At 38.0% G+C, this 22,215-nt stretch overlaps 1 protein-coding gene across 3 annotated transcripts in view; it reads left to right on the forward strand.

The window, feature by feature from the left end:
* The first annotated feature begins 472 nt into the window (after positions 1–472).
* Positions 473–22,215, forward strand: part of ENPP3 (ectonucleotide pyrophosphatase/phosphodiesterase 3) — a 64,553-nt gene continuing 42,810 nt past the window's right edge. For 2 of the 3 annotated variants that reach the window (XR_003793754.1, XM_029224319.1), the window contains exons 1-8: positions 473–645; positions 4,213–4,288; positions 8,257–8,379; positions 10,172–10,297; positions 13,444–13,504; positions 14,549–14,646; positions 19,474–19,553; positions 21,868–21,987. Coding sequence is in view for 2 of the 3 variants with exons in the window: in XM_029224319.1 (XP_029080152.1) it covers positions 568–645; positions 4,213–4,288; positions 8,257–8,379; positions 10,172–10,297; positions 13,444–13,504; positions 14,549–14,646; positions 19,474–19,553; positions 21,868–21,987 (762 nt within the window). In the remaining variant the exon portion in view is untranslated. The remainder of the gene's footprint in view (positions 646–4,212; positions 4,289–8,256; positions 8,380–10,171; positions 10,298–13,443; positions 13,505–14,548; positions 14,647–19,473; positions 19,554–21,867; positions 21,988–22,215) is intronic. The other variant, XM_029224318.1, reaches the window with a different exon arrangement.

The raw sequence follows: 22,215 nt of genomic DNA on the forward strand, positions 1-22,215 counted from the left end.
TTGTAAGGGATTCTGTTATGTTTGACATGAGATAACGCATGTGAAAACATGTCAAAGTGTGAATACTCTAAAATGCAAGTCATAATTATCACATGACTAATACTTTACACAGATTTAGCAGAGTTGGAGTTTTTATATGGTTAAAGCACATGGTTAATATGTTAGTTTTCAACAGTGACAGGAAGTTTATATAAATGTAGAAACTTTCTAGAATTTTGGTAACAAGGTGTTTTGTTTTGGGTTATTTTTAAAGAAAATCAATGATCATTGTATTAAAATTTGATTATTATATTATTCTTGTTACATATATTTTGATTAGTATTTAGTAGAAACTATAAGGAGAGAAAGAACAGTTGTCTACAATGTACTAGAAATGAACTTTTATCTCTCGACACTGTTATTTTTTCCTCTCTCTTGATTGCCCAATCACTAAAGAGCTGTGCTCTTCCCAAACATTTAAAAGTCAATTACAGCCCCGTAATTCATACAGTTTCTCTTTGCCAGACTAGAAAAACGAAGGAGTTCTACCATTTTCTGGTAGAACAGGTTTATACAGCTAACAGAACAATGGATTCTACTCTGAGTTTATCAACGGAAGAACCTGTTATGAGAAACACTGTTAAGAAGTACAAAATCATTTGTATTGTAAGTACATTTAAAATTTTTCGTCTCTGTAGCTTTGTGACTAATGGTAGGGGTATGACTCCCCGATTGTATTTGTTTGTGTTGCTATTTAAATGTAAAGTTTTAAGTAATTGTGTTCAGTTTTATCCCTTATGACAACTCTAAAGCAAAGTGAATCACATTTTGCAAATAAGAAATTTGAGTAGCAACAAATTAATATTTGATCTAAAAGGTTGGGATCTGTGGCAGAACATTTAGCAGCACTGATTTTACCATGATTATAATTATATTTATCTCCCAAGTCACCATTTCTTATTTATTTTGCATGAATATTTTAAGACAAGAGAGTGAGGAATTAAAATCACTGTGTCTTATATTCTTTGTTGGACTCTTGATTTTATCCTATTTTACTTCACTCCTAGAGATGGTCTCTTTTTCCTATTTTCTCTTTCTTGTTCCCTTACATGGTAAGATCTTCCCTGTCCTAAAACAACAACAATAACAAAATAAAAACAAAAATAAAAAACTTTCCTTGACTTTATTACATTCTCTTTTCCTTTTACCATCAAACTTTCAGCTCTAGCCATTGTCTCAATTTTCTCACCACCCAACCATTTTTTGTTCTCTAGCATTGCTTTTACTGTACTCAAGTCACCTCCTCAAAAGTCAGCCCTTCTCCCCTATCCTTCTCCTGCTGAGTCTCCTAACAATAATACACAGATATTGTGGAGCAATTTCTCATTTTGAATTCTTCTCTCCCCTTGCTTTCATGATGGCATTGACATTCCCATTTTTATCACTTTTCTCCTTACCTGCTTTATTGGCTGATTTATCTTTCTTCTCATTATGCATTTCACCAAACCCTATCTAAAGATACTTTCTTTAGGAAATCTCACTTACTTTAATGGTTTTAAGAGCATATTCTCCACCAAGAATTCCAAGTCGGCCACTAGTTCTGACCTCTTGCTGAGTGTCTACCACACCATTCCAAGTGCCTTCTTGCTGGCTTCTCATCCAGCACCTTCCTTGTAGCTAAAACCATTTGCATAGTTTTCTCACACCTATACTGCTGCAGCTTTCTCCTAAATTCCCTACTTTTCTTCTTTTTTCTTTCTTTTTTTTTTTTTTTTGCGGTACGTGGGCACGCAGGCTCAGCGGCCACGGCTCACGGGCCCAGCCGTTCCACGGCATGTGGGATCTTCCCGGACCGGGGCACAAACCCGTGTCCCCTGTATCAGCAGGCAGACTCTCAACCACTGCGCCACCAGGGAAGCCCAATTCCCTACTTTTCTTAATGTCATTGCCATTCTCTCTGTCACGCAAGCATTGTTTGGAGGAGTAAATGAAACAGTGTGTATACGTATTGAGCTCAGTGACTATGACAAAGGAAACTCTCAAGATATTCTATTTATTTATTGTTCTGGGAACTTTGGCATTCTCTTTTAACTCTTATGCCATTTACTATATTTATCCTACCTTATTAATTCAGGGAATTATCAACTCCTCGGGAGCAAAGTCTGTTCATCGTTTATTTCCCTTCGTTGTATCCTTTTAGTGGGTTGTTAGTACACGTAAACAGAAGCTCAATAGTTTAAAATCATAGCTTCAAAGTTACCCTATTGTTTCTAAATTTTAGTACAAGTTTTATTTAAAATTTTTTAATGTACCTATTGTGTTTCTAGCATTCTTTTTTCAGCCAAGCTAAAGCCAAATGTTGGTTTCTCAGTGATTTCTGGAGTCCAAAGCACTCCCCTCTCCACTTTGTAGATATCATAGGATAGTTTAAGATATATTTGCACCTTAATATCAAGAAGCTTATTCAGAATTACATACTTAGAGTCAATGATTATACAAAATTAAAAATGAACCTTTTTATCCTTGAGGAGATTACAGAATAATGCGAGAGCAAGTCATAAATATATGGAACAAGTACAAAATCACTAAGAAATAGACCTGAAGATTTAACATTAAAAAGTTTTAAAGCATCCTAAGGACAGCTAGGTGTTGTCTATTTTTCCAGCAAGTTTGAATGGCCAAAGGACCAAAAATAAGATGTAAACTGAGATATAGCCGAAATGTAAATCTATGACACATGAGGTTTACCATAGGAAAGTTTCCCAGTGCCTTGTTGCTTTGTAGCGTTAGTAGCCTTAGTCAGCTGTGGCTCTTGAGCATCATAGTAAGGGAAAAAGTGCTAATGATGTTATTTAATAACTGTTTATGTTTACTTTTCCCTCTCCATCCTCTCCACTGAATGAATACCTGCTGGAAGGTCACTGACCCTTGGGCTAATTTTGAGTCTTCATGTAAAAATTGTTTTCACAGTATTTTAACCATATTTTCCCAATCACTGAATTCACTTCTATTGTAAAAATTAGATATGTTAATTTCCAGATGATTTTCAGAAGGAAAACAGACAAAATCTATAGTTTATGTAGGGTTTTTATTATCTAAGCAAATTTTGATGTTGGTTTTTTTTCTTTTATAAAAGCGATTTTTAAAAAAGAAACATAACAAAGTTTATTTGTATTGTAAAATACTTTAAGTAATCTGTGTACCTGTTGCATTTGTATTCTTTATGGTGATCATATTATTTAAGCTCTGTCATCCAGTATGCTTATCATTGGACTTAATGGATAGGGAAAGAGGTCAGTGGGAAGAATTCTCTTTAATTTATATCACAGTTTAACTTCAGTAATAGTATAAAGTCCATTACACTGAAGAGCTTTGTCAGTAGTAGCGATAATGAATGACATACACAATCTTTGGTCACATGACTTCCTGGTTACCCCTAAAACATTTGTTTGCACTGCAGATCAAAGCAGATAATTTGCTAGTTAATTATTTGGACATTATATATATATATATATATATATATATATATATATATATTTATTTATTTTATTTATTTTTTTTTTTTGCGGTACGCGGACCTCTCAGTGTTGTGGCCTCTCCTGTTGCGGAGCACAGGCTCCGGACGCGCAGGCTCAGGGGCCATGGCTCACGGGTCCAGCCGCTCCGCGGCATGTGGGATCTTCCCGGACTGGGGCACGAAACCGTGTCCCCTGTATCGGCAGGCGGACTCTCAACCACTGCGCCACCAGGGAAGCCCTGGACATTATATTTTTATATGTTAAATGTTCTCATTATTCTCTGATGGTCAGAGTGGGAGAGAAAAACCCTGCTTCCTGGGAATGAGGTAGTTAACGATTTCACAGTTTTGGAATGCTTTTAAATAAATGATCTCCAAACATGTATCTAGTTAAGAAAGGAAAATGGGCAAAGGTAAATGGCCCCTTGGTTTCATTTGTACTTTAACTCAATTTGGGGTTAAACTAACTAGGACTAACGTATTTGAATTTGAAGATCTGTAATAAATGGTATTTTAACATTCTTCCCAAACCTTTCTTACTTAATGCCTGAAAGTAATCAGGCATTAAATAAAATTCTGTCCCTTTATCATTGTTGGATCTGGTAATGCGAAAAGCTAGCAGGCTGTGCTCCCTTAACAATCACCAAGGGAGGGCGGTTATCTGGGTCTTTGTATATTTTAACAAAATGGTAAAAGTCACATTTTTTTGATAATAGGTTCTTCTCACTTTGTTGGTGGCTGTGTCACTTGCGTTAGGCCTGGTGGCTGGACTCAGGCAACATGAAGAGCAAGGTACTCCCCTCAGCATTTTCTCAGAAACTTTCCTTCTTTCTTCTTTCTCCTCCCCTTCCCTGTTATATAACCTGGACTCGCCTCCTTTCTAGGCTAGGCTAGGCTCCCGTTTCTCCCATGCCCCACTTGTCAGGAGCCCACATCTGTGGTTAGCACTCTCCACTGCCGCTTCTGGACTTTCCTCTTTGACCTCATCTCCCTGCTTCTTTGAGATTCATATCATTCCAGTATTTGCCCCTTTTCCTCACTTTCACAGAGGACTTTGGTAACTGAATCAAAGATTCCTTCTCTCCCAGCTCCTACTCTAATCATTAATATCCTATGATAAACTTGACTTCGAAAGTCTTAGTTGCTTCACTCCCATGACTTCCTACCACCACTTTTGTACCCTGATATCACGTTCGTGTTACCCCATCCCAGAAATATCACCATTTCTTGGTTAGGCAGTGCCACTTTCCTGAAATGTAGTGCACAATAAAAGCTTCACATTTTTTTTCTCATAAGAAGAAAAGAAAAAATAGGAGATCCGTGGCTCAAAGTATCAAAACACCTCCCATCCGTTTTGTCATATTGCATTAGTATGAACAGTAAATAAACCATTTGCAAGCGATTCAATAAAAAGCACTTTCTATAATCTTACTATGTATTGTTTTGACACTTTTACTAAGGGAAAGTATGAGGTCAAGTGTTAGATAATTTATTCTCCTTTTTTATCTGGCTGATTAACTTCTAATTTGACTCCAATGGGGAAAGTCTTCTTCAGTGGGAGACTTTTGGTGAGGTTAACTGGCAATTTTCCAATTATGTTTTCACTTAGTAATTTGCAAACACTCAGTACCCTTGCTGTAACATGGGAACACAGTGGAACTGAAAAGATGGGCATTGGCTGGAAAATTACTGTCTTTTCTTGGTCACTTGGCTGTTGTGTTTCTGAGCTGCAGTACCAGTGCTAGATCTAGCAAATGTTGGCAGGTCATTTTGGTGGTATTATTCTGATGTTAGTGTGCACAGGTGGGCATCATTTCTTGGTTATTTCATCCCACAAATCATATAAACTAATTGCAAAAGGCATATGGTAATCTCTGAGCAAAATCTCCAATTATTCCAGCTCTTTCCCTCCTTTCCTTACGTTAGTACAGCTACTGACTGGCTCCCTAGTCATTGTTCCTTATTCTCTTCCTTTCATCTCAGTCTATCAGGGCTTGTGTGGCATCACTCTCCTCTCCCTCCCACCCAGGGGATTGGTGTTTAACGCCAGCTTCTTTTTGCCAGCATCCTAACATAGTCACCCCCTCATTCTTCCACCACAACTGTTTCCTAAACCCCAACCCTTGATCGTCTTCACCATTCTCTGCTCCAATTAACCTACTTTTCATAGGCAATATATATTTTTTCTAGTGTGAGTTTTTAAACTAGTTTTTCTAGTTTGAGTGACAAATTTCTTATTTTATGTGCACATCCTTTTTACCTGTTCTTCAACAATTGAGCACTAACGCTGTGCTAGGCACTATTCTAATTACTGGGGATATAGTGATAAAGGAAACAGACAAAAATCCTTCAAAGGGTTTACATTCTAGCATGGAAGACAGATAATTAAAATTGAGCAATATATATATATATATATAATATGAAGGAAAAGTGCTAAGGAATAAGTAAAACTGAAAAGGGGAACATGAAATATTGAGTCAGGGTGGGTGGGGTGTGCGTAATAACTTTTGAGTAAAGAGCTAAAGGAAGTGAGGAAGAAACAAGGATATTTTGGAAAAGAACATTCCAGGCAAGAGAAAATAGCAAGTGCAAAGGCCTAAGGCACGAGCTTATCTGGCATGTTCTATTTTAAGAATAACAGGAGATCAGTGAGCTAGAGCTAAGAGGACCAGAGGGAGGGTAGTCATAAAATGAGATCAACCAAAGAGGAGTTGATCACAGAGGGGTTGGTAGGTCAAAATACGGCTTTTGGCTTTCATTCTGAGTGTGATGGGGAGTGATTGGAGGTTTTGAGCAGAGGAATGACATGACATGCTGTGGTTTGCTTTTCAACATGATCGCTCAGGCTGCTGTGTTATGAATAAATGGCAGAGCGAAACCAGGAGAAATAGAGAGACCAATTAGAAAATTATTGCAATAATATAGACAAGCCATATGTCTTGGACCAGGGTGGTAGCATTGTAACTGATGAAAAGTACTTGGATTCTGGAGATCTTTTGATGTAATAGATAGATTTTATCAACAGATTGGTTATGGAGTGAGAAACAGAGAAGTCAAGAATGACCTCAAGATTTTCAGCATGAACATCAGAAAATATGGCATTTCCATAATTCAGATGGGGAAGGCTATATAGAAGGAGCTGGTTTGGGAAGAATAATCAGGAACTCAGTTTTGGATATGTTAAATTTTGAAATACCTATTAGATGTCCAAGTAGAAAAGTCAAAAAGTAGTTGTATATATAAGGCTGGCTTTTGGGGGACGTTCTGGCTGGACATGCAACATGGTGGTTACCAGCATCACACATGGGATTTAAAGCAATGTGACCAGGGTATGCCAACCTTAAAGGACTGGAAGATGAAGGAAGGAGAACACAGAAGACTAGGAAGGAGGGTCAGGAATGTGGGAAGAAAGCCAGGTGATTGTTTTGTCCTGAAGTTCAAGTGCGGAAAATGTTTCAAAGGACTGAATGTAAAAATGTAAAGACGTTTTACGTAAATGGCATATAAACTTTTCCCCTTACTTTCTCACTGGACTTTGTAGCTATCCAATTACCATGCATGCACTTATTGTTATGCACCTATCTACTTAATACATAGTGCTCTTTGGTGTGTATCCAACATGCCATTTGACCTATGCCCTCTCCCAGAGTTGCTTTTAGGAAATTTGATATCATTCTGACTTGTGATCCTGTATACATTTCTCCTGATCTATCTCTGGGAGCTTTCCAGATCTCTTTATCCCTATTGATCCCTTGGTGTGAGTTTTGCTGTGAAATTTGGTGAGCACCTTTGACATAATAATGTTTACTCTTCAATTCTGGGAAATTTTATTATGATTTCTTTAATAATATCATTTCCATTTTCTTTGTTTTCACTTTTCAGTACTACCTCCCTGTTTCAAGGTCAACTAAGTAGTAGCCTTAATTATATCTGCAAAGTTCCTCTGCCACGTAAGGCCGTATATTCACAGTCTCGAGGATTAGGGGATGGAATCTTCTTGAAAACCATAATTCTGCCTACCACACCCCTCTACTGAGTTTTCCATTACTGCTCTCATGTTTTTATTTCCAAGAGCACCCTGAACGTGATTTCCCTTTTTAAAATTATAGTTTACTTTCTTATTTAATGGATGCGATTTCTTTTCTGAGCATCTCAATATCAGTTGTGTGTTTGTGTGTGCGTGATCGTGTGTGTGTTTAACTCTTCTGCTCCTTGCAATATTTCCTCTTCAAAAGTTTTTCTTTTTTTTCTTGTTTGTTTTGGTCTTTCATGTTGGATGCTATCCTCAAAGGCCTGGTAATCATCTGTTCACATTTAAGAGTAAGACTTGTTCATCTTTTTTTCTCATTATGGCCATCCTGCATGTCTGCTGTCTCTGTGATGAAAGCAACTCCTCCCAATTTCTTCCAAATTTTGAGCCTTCTATTCTGAAGTGGGAGGTGAGGGGGGGGGGTAGCTGCTGCTTCATATCCAGACTTTCAACCAATTCCACTACATTTAGCCTCTGCTTGTCCCTCCTACCCTCTCCTTATGGCCCCTGGTGTATCTGAGTCTGGGACCTCTCTGGAGTCCTGGGGAAAAATCACTCATTATGTTTTACTCATTATTTATCAGTTTGCATTGATGGGTCATACAGTACAATAAAAATGATCTAATTGTCTGTCCTAGTCTGTGCTGGGTACTTCTTGGGCTTGCACCATCAAGCTATGAGACTTCGGATAACTTCTAAGCACAGATTTCCTTATTCTTTCACTCTACAGGCAGCTGCAGGAAAAAATGCTTTGATGCTTCACATAGAGGACTAGAGGGCTGCCGGTGTGATGTGCAATGTAAAGGCCGAGGCGACTGCTGCTGGGACTTTGAAGACACCTGTGTGGGATCAAGTACGAATCCTGAGAGCAAGTTTATTAGCATGTTGGTTGTGCTATCTAATGATAGCACATTTGCATGAGCATTTGCATGCAAATGCTCACCTTGTGTATTAGTTTGCTCAGGCTGCCATAACAAAGTCCCACGAGCTGGGTGGCTTAAACAACAGAAATTCATTTTCTCACAGTTCTGGAAACTAGAAGTCCAAGATCTAGGTTTGGCAGGGTTGGTTCCTTCTGAGGCTGTGAGGGAGAATCTGTTCCATGCTTCTTTCCTAGCTTTTGGCGGGTCTCCAGCCATCTTGCATGTTCCTCCACTTGTGGCAGACGTAACTCAAAGCTCTGCCTTCGTCTGCAGATGGCCTTCTCCCCACGTCCTCACAGTCTTCCCTCTGGGTGTGTCCACGTCTGAATTTCCTCTTGCTGTAAGAAGAATACCAGTCATACTGGATTGGGGTCCACTCTAATGACCTGATTTTACCTTGGTTATCTGCAAAATCCTTTTCTAAATAAGGTCACATTCACAGTCATGTTGAAGTTAAGACTTCAACATTTTAGGGGAGGGACACAATTCAGCCCATTACACCTTGTATTCAGGATCTAGTATTATCCTGACCCCCCTTTCAGCACGAAAGATAGAACCCACACTTTATTTAGTTGAGGTTGAGGAACAACAGTCTCCAGTAGATGAAATGTTGTCAAATTACACAAGTTTCAAGGGAGTTTTCTCATGGCTTATCATCTTATTTAGTTTCATTTTTAGTGGTTCTCAAATTTCAGGATGCATAAGACTCCACTGGAAAGCTGGTGATTCTTAGCGATCCTGATGCCAGCGGTCCACAGAACACAACTTGAGAAACACTGTTCTTGAGGCAGAAGAGACAGTTTGCAATATTTAATTTTCTAAGAAATCAAGGAGGTGGTGGGGGGAGGTGTCTAGTGGTTCGAGGAGAGAAGATTAGGACAGTACAGCTCCTTAAATTATGCTCTCTGAAAAGGGCAAGAAGGAGGGTATTAGCCTAGTATGGATAAGATCTGTACTCCTTTTAATTCATCTCCAGAACTCTTTTCTTTCTAAGTACATAGTATATAATTAAGAATGAAGAACTCTGTGCATGACTGAAACACACAGCTGTCACCTAGCCAATGCATTTGTTTGAGCACAGGGGCTGATGTTGATTCTAGTCACTGTTTCCTGGCAGGTGGCCCTAGGAAGCAGCCTCAGCCCAGCCTCTTGCTGTTGTTAGCACTGGGATTTATTGAAACTGATCTCACGTTAAGTGCCTAGCCTGGGAAAGTATCAGAGGCATGGTGGGGAACTGATCTACCTTTCTTTCACTCTCAGCTGGAAGGTACCCTGCCTGCCTACATTCCTACAGACCTGACCACGTTCCTGTTGCCTCTGTTGTCACTGCCACTTCCTTGTTGTCTGTCCTTAGATAAGGCTGGGCAGGCTGCTCTTGGGTGGCAACAGTCACTCAAGGTTAGTAGTTCTTTACCATTGGAAGTTCCTACCCTTGGGTGGGAATAGGACAGGTGTTCAGAGTTTCTCCAGACTCAGAGGTGTACCTGATAGGTAGACCAGAGCTGCAGCTTATAAAGCTACATTTCTCTCTGCCACCCATGCCAAACGAAGAAAACTGGTGGATTGCCCCTTATTCGTATTATGAATTTTCATTTATGAATGGAGATAAACCAAGAATTTGACTATAGGATAATACAAGAAGAAATGCATGGAATTTGTATTTTTGTTATTGGATGCTTAAATTAAGTTGTATGCTCAAAACCAAATTGTGTAATTTTCCAGCTCGAATATGGACGTGCAATAAATTTCGTTGTGGGGAGACCAGACTGGAATCCAGCCTTTGCTCTTGTTCAGATGACTGTTTACAGAAGAAAGACTGCTGTGCTGACTATAAGAGTGTTTGCCAAGGTAAGCAGGTGTTGACCCATTTGCCTCCGTGAGTTCAGTGACCCTAGAGCTGGCCTAGGCTGCAGACATTAAAACAAGTCCAAGAATTTTTAGCCACTCTATGTGGAAGAAAAGACCCAATGTGTTTACTGTGGGAAGAAATGGGTTTTGTGCACGATAGAGGAAGGGAGCTCAGAGCAAAGATATTATAGAAGAGAAGAGAAAAGTTAACATTCCACATGTTCTGTAAAGCAAGGTCTTTTTCAGTCCAGTGACTATGCTAGACATTCTTGTGGTTTGAGACACTGGACGGCAGATCCTAAAGTTAAAACATCACAGAAGAGATTCTCTGGCCTGAATAGCAGTTAGTTAAATGACTGATTTCGGACTGGCAGGGAGGTAATGCAGAGAGCCAAGGTTAGAATCTAGGTTATTCAACGCCTGATTTCACCTGCTTTGCCACTTTATAAGTGATGTAGATTTTTAAAAAAATTACCAATCCCTCTGCACATCTGATGAGACTTAGGAAAAACGTATATATACACATAGCAACAAGATTGCTTCAAGCTATCAACCCCTTTTTCCTAACACCACACCCAGTAGAGCTGACTAACTTACATGTGTAATATTTTTAGACAAAAAAAGAGATTAAGGTGAATTTTGATTTTTTTAAATAGGAAAATGCTATAGTAGAAACATTATTAAGTATAGTCCCTCAGTAAAAAATAGGTTTTACACTAATAGATGAATCAGTTTTTATGCAAAATATAACTGAAAATCCACTAAAAGGGGCAACCAGAAAGGAAGGTAAAAGCCTGAAACGGTAAGTCTGTTTTTAAATAATAATTGATATTTAATAGTGAATATCGTGTCATTAAAAATCCCCCTAAATTCACAAAGGCAAGTGTAGTTTGCAGTTTGCTTATTTCTCTAATAAGTTCATTGAGCATAGTGCCTCTGAGCTTTGTGGTCTCCTGCCTTCTGCCCTAATTTTATAACTCCTTTTTTTTTTTTTTTTTTTTTTGCGGTATGCGGGCCTCTCACTGTTGTGGCCTCTCCCGTTGCGGAGCACAGGCTCCGGACGCGCAGGCTCAGTGGCCATGGCTCACAGGCCCAGCCGCTCCGCGGCATGTGGGATCTTCCCGGACCGGGGCACGAATCCGTGTCCCCTGCATCGGCAGGCGGACTCTCAACCACTGCGCCACCAGGGAAGCCCTAACTTTTATATTTTAAGTTCAGAATTTTGAAAAGAAATATGATGAATTTCTAACATATGGAAAGAATAGTGTGTTTAACCATATGTCAATCACCTTGCTTCAGTAGTGATCAACTCATGACCAATCTTGTCTCATAGCAATACAGTATGAATGTTAAGCTGGCTCAGAGGATCGAAGAGATTAGAACTGAGAGAATGTTGGAATAAAATCCCTAAAGATGTAACTTGTGGTGGGACACAAATGATTTGCTTTGCTACAGGACAATTTATCTGCTATCAGATAAGAATCAGTTACATTGCTATTAGTTTTCTACCAATTAACTCCTACCCTTACTAAGTTGTAAAATGAATAAGTGGTAAAGAATAAGCTAGATAAAGGTATATACTCCTAGGTAACTAGATAATCCATAGGTGGGCTTTTTGAATAATTCCCAGCATGACATTAAAATGAAATTTAATGATCAGTCCTCCTTTTGCTTATTTTCAAGTTTGGGGGTTTTTTTCTTAATAAAATACCTCCAACCTCTCTTTGAAAATTTTAGATTACCACAAAGCAAATCCCAAGGTTAATGTCATTCATCTATAAATATTTTCAGTCTGTATCTAAAAAAGATGAAGATTTAACAAAATTAGAATAACATCAATATATCTAAAAATGTCTTCAATAATTATTTATTGTTAACAAATGTCCAATCTGTGTTCAGATTTTTTTGTTTTATGATATTAAAAAAATATTTGTTTGAAGTAGGATCCAAACAGAATCCATACATTGCAACTGGCTGATATATTTCAAGTCCTTTAAAAGTGGGTTCTCCCTTCCTTTTTTCCACCCCATGCAATTTACTTGTTGGATAAATGGAGTCCCTTGTCCTGTAGAATTTTCCAGTCTGGGTTTTGCAGATTGCATCCTCTGTGACTTAAGCAGTTTGTCATCCCCTATATTTCCTGCAAATTGGTAGTTAGAACTAGAGGACTGTTCAGATTCAGGTGTTTATCTTTCTTTCTATCTATCTATCTATCTGTCTATCTATCTATCTATCTATCCACCTGTTTACCATGTACCCTTCACAGGTAGTGGTGTTACTTCCATCAAGAGGAACATCTTGTCTGCTTGTCTCTTTTTTGGTCATGTTAGCCATTGATGTTCATTGCCTAGATCCATTAGGGGTTGCAAATGATGACATTCATATTCTATCATTTCTATTTCATTAACTAGTGGGAATGTTTTATAAACAGAAACATCCATGGAGTGAGAATTTTTTAGTTATGATCTTAAAAATTTGTTTGTTTGATTTCCCCCATTTGATGTTAATATCAATTATTCTCATTGGGGCTTCCCTGGTGGCGCAGTGGTTGAGAGTCCACCTGCCGATTCAAGGGACACGGGTTCGTGCCCCGGTCCGGGAAGATCCCACATGCCGCGGAGCGCCCGGGCCCGTGAGCCATGGCCACTGAGCCTGCGCGTCCGGAGCCTGTGCTCTGCAACGGGAGAGGCCACAACAGTGAGAGGCCCGCGTACGGCAAAAAAAAAAAAAAAAAAAAAAAAAATTACTCTCATTGGCTATTTCTCTTTTTTTTTTATGCTTTCATTTTTCTTTAGATTATATACCTATATTTATTAAACTCATTTTTCCTAGCAGTTGGGAAAACACTGTCCTTGAGAGAAAAATCATTATTTAAAAAAGAAAAAAGAAATTGTCCCTTTCCAGTTAAAGGAATTCCCTTTATTTTCTTGGTAAAGATGGGTTTCCTGGTATTCAGTTAGTGTAGATTACTAATCTGTGCAAATCGCTAGAGGCACTGACCTTGCCAACATGTGAAGTAGCATTTAACATGTTCTAGAAGAAATTTGTCATTGCAGTAACATGAATTAAGTCGTTTGGAAAGAGCATGTCCATTGAACATTGGTTTCTCTTTTCTTATCTAAAGATTTTGATCTTATGCTTTTCAGGAGAAACCTCATGGGTTGAAGAAGAGTGTGGCACAGCCCAGCAGCCCCAGTGCCCAGAAGGGTGAGAAGGAAACCGACATGTTTATTCTCCTTTAACAGATGGCACGCAGGAATGTAGCTGAGAGGCAGGGTGGAATTTCTCCCACTCTGTTTACATCTTAGAACAAAACAGTTAAAAGATTAGATTCCTTGTGGCTTCCAACTCATAACATACTTTCGTTTGCTTTATTGTTTAAAAAGCATTTTTACATTAAGTTATTATATTCATATTTTACAACAATGACTTAAAAAATGGTTGAAATATTTGTACTAACATCCCAAGGTCCTACGATCAGGATTAGAACTTAGATCTAAATGACTCCAGCCAGGACATCCCAAAGCTGGGATTTTGAAATGTCTCTAATATAAAATCTCATTTCTGGTGATGTTTTATTAGTGCTCTGCTTGCACGCTGCTGACTTTTACTGTAAAACTACAAATAATTAGCTCCATGTATACCTGCCCCTGTAAAATACATTTATTTGAGGTGAGGCAATGATACTAATGCGCCATGTTGTAATGATTCCAAAGTGCTGGGTGTGTGGGTTGGGACTGAGTTCTGAGAGGTTGAATAACTGCTCAGTTAAACAGCTCATAAAGAATGAAGCAGAGAATTAAACTCGTCTTTCTGAGGCCAATCCCTTCCTTTTTCTCCACAGAGCACTGCCTGGTCATTGTAAACACTCAGGGCTAGAGAAATTTCATGTATGGTTATAACTGGGTGTCACAGATAGCCAGTGCCAAGGAGCAAACAGAAATAAAGTTAGCTAACATTATTTAAACTCTAGAACTCAAAGGGTGGTAGATCTCCAAGTTGAAAGACCCAGATAATTTATGTAACACCTTTTAAAAAATACTGTACATTTTTACTATGGATTAATAACGTACTGGACATACTGATTGTAAAGGGAAATAATTTTTAAAAAGAGAAAGGAAAACTTGACTTAGAAATATTTCTGGCTGTATTTTCTTAGTGTTTTCTAATTTAGAGAATTATAAGTAGCACAGAAAAGTGTCTTTTTTAAAAAATCAAAATAATGGACAATTTCTTATTTTCCATTTTCAGATTTGACCTGCCACCAGTTATTTTGTTTTCCATGGATGGATTTAGAGCTGAATATTTACAGACATGGGGTTCTCTAATACCTAATATCAATAAACTGAGTAAGTCTCCTCTAATCAGGGACATGCAGATGATAGACACCTAGTTAGTTAACGTCTAGATTAACTAACACTTTTCTTTCTGACCTTTAATGTTAGCGGTTTGTCTTAGTTCTGGGTCCTCTCAAGAGTTTGATGCGTTTACTACATGACAGCTATTTTCATCCTTCTTGGCTCCTCCTTCCTTCTTCTGCAGCGTGTTTATCTTCTTGTTTGTTTATTTTGATTTGTTTTATATTTGAATGTAACTTCGGCTCTGTGAAAATCTGTTCATGGATACTCTCTCAAAATTGGCATTTGTCAGCCCTGGGTTCTGGGTCTCAGCAAGGTAGATATGACCAGTAAGGATGGGAACCTGAAGGAGCCTGAGCAGACTGGACAGAATCAGCAGATACCAAGGCTCCAGTAAGTGAAAAGTCCAGTATCTCTGTCCAGTTCTGGAATCAAAGTGCCTGGAACCTGGCTCCACCACTTACTAGTTCTGAGACCTTCGGCAAGTTTACTTGCACGGTTGATGCCCTAGTCTCTTTATCTGTAAAATGGTCACTTACCACCTCATAGAAATACTGTGAGACCATGGACATAGTGTACATTGGATGATTTTCAGTTATTACTGTAATTATTATTTTTATTGGCATCTTTATCATGATGTACTTCTGAGTTAGGGTACTTGGACTTCACACAATTTTATAAAGTCAATAATAAAGAAGAATGGAGAACCCGAGGACACAAAGTTAAGAAGTATCAGAGGTTGGCTCTAGGGCGCATAGTCTTCACTGCCCTTCAGTTCCTCTCTTACTTCCCCCTTCTACCAGGCCCTCTTTTACCTCCATGGTCCTGAAAACTTCTGACAATTTTACTGGTTTCCTGTTTTTATTTTTTTCCAAATTATTAAAAACTAGCTTTTGACTTTGAGTAAGGTGATCACCTTTTCTGGGCCTCAGTTTCCTCATTTGTAAAATGAGAGGATTAGACCTAATGATTTCTACTACTAATCCCAGCACTAAAATTCCTTGACTGTAGAAAGATCAATTACTTCCCCCCTACAGCATAAGGGACTTTGTCTCTTCAGGTTCTCCTACACTCTCTGAGGCAGATCTTTAGCAAAGAGATTTAGATGTTGGGTCTCTGACAGAACTGGATCCAAATTCAGGATTTGTCACTTACTGCTGAGTTACTTTAGCCTGAAAAGCCATTAACAACTCCCAGTTTCTGTTTCCTTATCTGCATTTCCCTTGGTAGTCTGGATATCAAATCCTGTGTCCAAAAGGGAATTTATCTAGCCAGGCTGAACTGGACCCCTTTAGAAGTGGAGTTATTTTATTTGCTCATCCCCTTGAGAGTTGGAAAGCACACCAGTGAAATATTGGGCCATTAAGAGCTTTCCTTTCTAAGGTTTAAAATATTTTTTAAGTCATTTATACAACATCTCGATCCTTTAATGTGTGAAGCCATAACTAATTAGGTCTACCAAGGCAAAATGGGCTCTTCATTTCTAGGAGGTCCAATGAAGAGTAGATGTGTTAAAAGATTTAGGATTAGGACCTCCCAAGAATGGTAGGGTTGAGGTGAGGTATGTGACAGCAGGCATCACTTTAAGGAAGTCTATAACCTCATCTCTAGTGTCTTATCAAGCTGCCTGGAAACTGAGCATGGACTAATACCACAGTGCAGTGAGTTATATCAGTGACTACTAAGGGGTCATGGACTCTAGTGAGAACATGAGGCTGTTGTCTTGTCCTAACGTGGGTGCGAGCAGACAAAGAAGGGCCGGGATCAACAAACTGTCAGGTGAGATAGAAATGATTTAGCTTGAACTAGAAGTCAGATTTCTTGGAAAGTTAGATGTGAAACTGGGGATAGGACAAGACTAGTAGTAACTATCCTTGCATCCCAGGGATAAATCTCGCTTGAAAGTGGTGTATGGTCCTTTTAATGTGCTGTGGAGTTTGTCTTGCTAGTATTCTGTTGAGAATTTTTACATCTAAATTCATGAAGGTATTGGCCTGGAATTTTCTTTTATTGTAGTATCCTTCTCTGGCTTTGGTGTCAGGGTAATGCTGATCTCATGAAATGAGTTTGGGTGTGTTCTCGCCTCTTCAAATTTTTGGCAGAGTTTGAGAAGAATTGACATTAATTCTTCTTTAAATGTTAGGTAAAATTAACCTGTGAAGCCATCTTGTCTTGGGCTTTTCTTTGTTTGGAGGTTTTTGATTACTTGTTTTTGGTCTGTTCAGATTTTCTATTTCTTCATAATTCAGATTTGGAAGGTTGTATGTTTCTAGGAATTTATCCATTTCTTCTAAGTTATGCAGTTCATGGGGTGTAATTGTTCCTAGCAGTCTCTTATAATCCTTTCTATTTCTGTGGTATTGGTTTCTGATTTTATTGATTTGAGTCTCTTTTTCCCTTAATCTAGCTAAAGGTTTGTCAATTTTGTTTATCTTTTCAAAAAACCAACTTTAATTTTGTTGATTTTTGGAACTGTGTTTCTATTCTCTATTTCACTTATTTCTGCTATAATCTTTGTTGTTTTCTTCTTTTTTTACTAACTTTGGATTTTGTTTGTTCTTTTTCTAGTTCCTTAAGGTGTAAATTTAGGTTGTTTATTTGAAATTTCTTCTTTTTTAATGTAGGTGTTTATTGCTATGAACTTCTTTCCTAGTACTGCTTTTGCTGCATCTGTACATTCTTCAGCTATTTCACCTACTCATCCATTCAGTCTTCCACTTCTTCTTATAGTTTATAGTTACTATGGATATATATTTATTCCATTTATATTTTCAGAATTTTTTTCGGTTGGTACTTTCTTTTTAAAAATATGTTTTTTAAGGAGTAAAACATGCAAATGATAAACTTTGACAAGTGACATTAAAGGGTATACAGTAAAAAAACAAACAAAAAAAGCAAGCAACCAACCAACAGACTCTCTTTCCTGATCTTCCTCATTTTTCTCTGTAGAAGCAACTATTCTTATTGGTTTATTGTGTGTCCTTCCAGAATTATTCTGTTCAGTCATAATTTAGATTCTTAAGACCTGGAAGAAACAATGGTAGAAGATCTTGCTTTTGATGAGTTATTCTATAATAGCTCTGGTTCAAAGGCAGGTGATCGAAAATGGTAGCTTGAATCTGTAGATAGTCAACTGATGTGTCCTGTTTAAAACTACGAAGGTGTCATGTTTTTACATCACTGGTAGCTTAGCTTTGTTTTTTATTTTATACTCTGTGCCTTTAGGCATTTAAGAATTTGAACCATTTACCCATGTTTCAGGGACATAAAAACAGAAACTGACCTTATATCTCTCTCTATTGTATGGTTGTTTTCCCCACTTAAATTCTTTTACCAGTGGATGAGATCTCATTTTATCTTCTATCACATGACTTCTTAACAATATTAAATGCGTCTTTCCCTGATTGAGGGCATGATTTATTTATTGGGGGTATTGACTGAGAAAGAAAAATGTTGATTATATGTTATGTCCTAGAGCAGGCCTCAAACTCGGGTACATCAGAACCACTTGGGGTGCTTGCTAGAAATGCAGATTTTTTTGAGCTCCTTTTCTTCCACCTTTCAACCTCTTCCATCCCCACCAGAGTCCTATTTAGTAGACTTGGTATTGGATCCAAGAATCTTCTGAAGGAGGAAATTCCTGGATCGTATTGGAAACACTGTTCTCGAGGCTGGGAAGGAGACCAGTTCGAAGCCTGTCTGAGAAAACCTTCATTATTTCCAGTTGCAATGTTTGTTGCTTTCTGGACAACAATCCTTTGCACTTTTTGTTTTAACCTAAATAGCATCTCTAATGGTGAAGCTCTCTTTTAGAATTAGAGTTGGTAGGATTTTGGTATGGAAAACTTCTCATACTTCACTGCTGCAGAGGAAATATCAGTGTGCCTTAGTGGTTCTGACCTCCTTGAGCAGAGTTATTGCACAGATGAAAACAACAGAATAACTGAAAGCAAATTTGATGCCGTGCTTTGGGGAAAAGAGATCTCAGGAAACTCCACTGATCAGATGGAAACTGTACTGAGTGAAAATAATAAGTGGGAAAGTTAGTTCGTCTTGTAACATTGCTTTGTGGCATGGGCTTATGCGTTTACACAAGTTAAATTCCTTTTCAGTTATCTAGATAGTCGTGTTAACTTTTGTTATATTGGATAATTTATGTATAAGAACTAGCTGAGAAGCGGATATTATATAGAAATTCTTGTTGTAATGACCTGGGTCAGAAAGAGGGGAGCAGCAAAAGCAAACAAAGCTGGCACTGTGTAAAGCAGGGTACATTTAGCTCAGGGGTCAGCAAGCTGTGGCCTACAGGCCAAATCCAGCCCACTCTGCCTGTTTTTGTAAGGCCTGTTAATGCTAAGAATTGTTCTCATTCTTAAATGGTTGGGAAAAAAAAAATATTTTGTGCCATGCAAAAAAAATATGTGAAATTCAAATTTCAATATCTACAAATAAAGTTTTATTAGAACACAGCTATGCTCATTTGTTTACACGTTGTCTATAGATGCTTAGAGGCCTTAATAGCAGAGTTGAGCTGTTGCAACAGAGACCATATGGGTTTGCAAAGCCTAACATATTTATTATCTGGTTCTTTATAGAAAAATTTTCCTGACCCTTGATTTAACTCACCCCTCTCCTGAAAACTGTCATTCCTTGGAATGGAGGAATTTTAAGCATCAGAATTTCAACCTCTTTCCATCTAATTCACCCCTTAATTAGTTTTCTATTTCTCTGTGAAACTTTCACGTTCAGATTTTTAGTTATTCAAACAACTTCTGAGGAAGAAACAACGTCTTAATTTCTCACTATCCTTTGCTGCAGAAACATGCGGAATTCATTCAAAATACCTGAGATCTGTCTATCCGACCAAAACCTTCCCAAATCATTACACCATTGTCACGGTAAGTGCTTAGCCCAGTGGCGAGACTGACAGGCCCCCGAAGGGCAACTGACCACACCAGACATGCTTAGGCGGAACTGGCCAAGCCGCAGGTCACACATTTCATGAGCATGTGTGGTGGCAGTCACAGCTAATTCAGGCTGGGAAGGAGTGTCTCAGTATGGGGTCAATCCAGGGCTGTGAGATGTTAACTATGAATGAGTGTCCCAGCATTAGGTTCATTTACCTCTGTGACAGGCCAGGATAGCCTCTTGGATGTGAGAAATACCCTCTATCCTGATCTGTTGATTAACCTCCATTTATCTGAAGGTCTGCTGGGAATGGTAGGCTATGTATGAGGACAGCCACTCTGATGTGGGAAATTTCTTTCTTTCCTAGTCTTTTTTTATTATATTTAATTTGATAAAGTCTCTTGTTTCATAATTGAATTCAAACCGGCTATATCTCTTTATAAATTTATTTATTTATTTTTAAACGTTTATTTATTTAGTTTTGTCTGCGTTGGGTCTTTGTTGTTACGCATGGGCTTTCTCTAGTTGCAGTGAGCAGGGGCCACTCTTTGTTGCCGTGTGCGGGCTTCTCATTGTTGCAGAGCACAGGCTCTAGGCGCACAGGCTTCAGTAGTTGTGGCGCACAGGCTCAGTAGTTGTGGAGCACGGGCTTAGCTGCTCTGCTGCATATGGGATCTTCCGGGACCAGGGCTCGAACCCGTGTCCCCAGCATTGGCAGGTGGATTCTTAACCACTGCGCCACCAGGGAAGTCCCAAACTGGCTATACCTCTTTAGATAAAGCAAGTAAAGCAAATGAATTCTCCTCAATGTATGAGAAGACGTACATGAAATGATCAAAATGAACTCAAAGGAAGATTAACTTATTTAATATTTATAGACTTAGAATACATCTTAAGGCGTCCTCTGCCTCAGCCTTTATTGCCAAAGGATATTATGTCTTTACTACATTGCATTTAGTCTTTTATTAGTATGGAACAGTAATTACAACTTATTTAAATTTTAGTCCTTAAGTAATTATATGTATGTATATATGTATATATGTGTGTTTGCGTGTGTGTGTGTGCATGTATAAATGCAGATTCCATTTTGCAGATTCACCTAAACATTTGAGTTACCCAGCTCACATGTTTCCAGCTGAGGTCTAACAAGGCAATACTCTGCCTTCTTGTTTTTAGCTCTCATTCTATAAACAAATGTTTTCAAAGTCCACTGTCTATTTAGTGCCATGTTTTTCACATGTTTGTGTTTTTTTCTTGGAGATTTTGCTGCTTACAATGGCCCTCAAGTGTGGTGCTCAAGTACTTTCTAGTGTTCCTAAGAGCAAGAAGTCTGTGATGTACCTTATGGAGAAGATATGTGTGTTAGATAAGCTTTGTTCAGTCATGAGTTATACTGAACTAAAAATATATATTAAATAAGGGATCTTCAAACAGAAACACACATAAAACAAGATTACATATGGATCACTAGACAAAAATATTGTAACCAGAGGCTCACAGGAACCTAACCCTTTATTTTCTCTAGGAGCAGTGGTTCGATATTCACTAATTCAGTGTTTGCAGCAACTTTATAGAGCATAACTATTGCAAATAGCAAGAATTGACTATATGTACACATACATAAGTCTACATACATAATATATAATACTTATACATGTATATATAAATAAGGGATTATACATAAGTGCTATTAATTTCCTACATATGCATATGTATCCATATTCATATATATAGTAATGTTCTGAAATGATGACCCTAAAAATCTCTCTAAATGTAGTTACAACTGCATAGGGTATCATGGGCATTCAATAAAAATATGTGAATTGAAGGAATGACTGGATTGATGGATGGATGGAAGGGAGGAAGTACAGAGACTTGGCAGGCTTCCTTGTAAAGTGCTGGTAACACATTTTAACCCATTTGCCAGGCTATCTGATACTTAAAAGCATCCATGTAGTAAACTTCTTGCTATTACTGCCAATAAAACCAATAGCTAGTCATTATTATAATATAGAATCTATAATTAACAAACAGTTGTTAATAACATGAGTTATATTAAAACCATCAGCCCAAATCATCTGCCTAATGTCATTCATTTGCAGCTATAGACCACGGTGGAACTAGTATATATACAATACTAGTATGTATATTTGGTATTAGGGTTCAGATCCAGGGGTTTTATATTGAAAGGTATATGGCATCTTTTCAAATATGAGTTATGGGTCTTATGCTATTTCAATTTAAATGTATGTTTTATTAATTTATTATTTTATCTTAAATCTTTTTAAAAAATTATCATTTTAGGGGTTATATCCAGAATCACATGGCATCATTGACAATAAAATGTATGATGTACACCTCAACAAGAACTTTTCACTTTCTTCAAAGGAGAAAAATAATCCAGTTTGGTGGCATGGACAACCAGTATGTAGCATTCTCCTTGTGGCTCCAAAGTAACCTTCATTTCCCAACGTGACAGTGGATCTCTCTTCTCTCTCCACTTTGAGTTTTACATTATCTTCTTAATTTCTAAGGGCTAGGGGTGGGACAGTGTTTCACCACGATTTATAATTATAATTTGAATCTTTTTAACGTGTATAGTTCACCTAAACTGTCTTCAGTTGAAACTTGGATGTTGTATTATAAACGTAT

The sequence above is a fragment of the Monodon monoceros genome, unplaced genomic scaffold, assembly GCF_005190385.1.
Source record: "Monodon monoceros isolate NGI ecotype Baffin Bay Population unplaced genomic scaffold, NGI_Narwhal_1 Super_Scaffold_15, whole genome shotgun sequence".
NCBI classification, from domain to species: Eukaryota; Metazoa; Chordata; class Mammalia; order Artiodactyla; family Monodontidae; genus Monodon; species Monodon monoceros.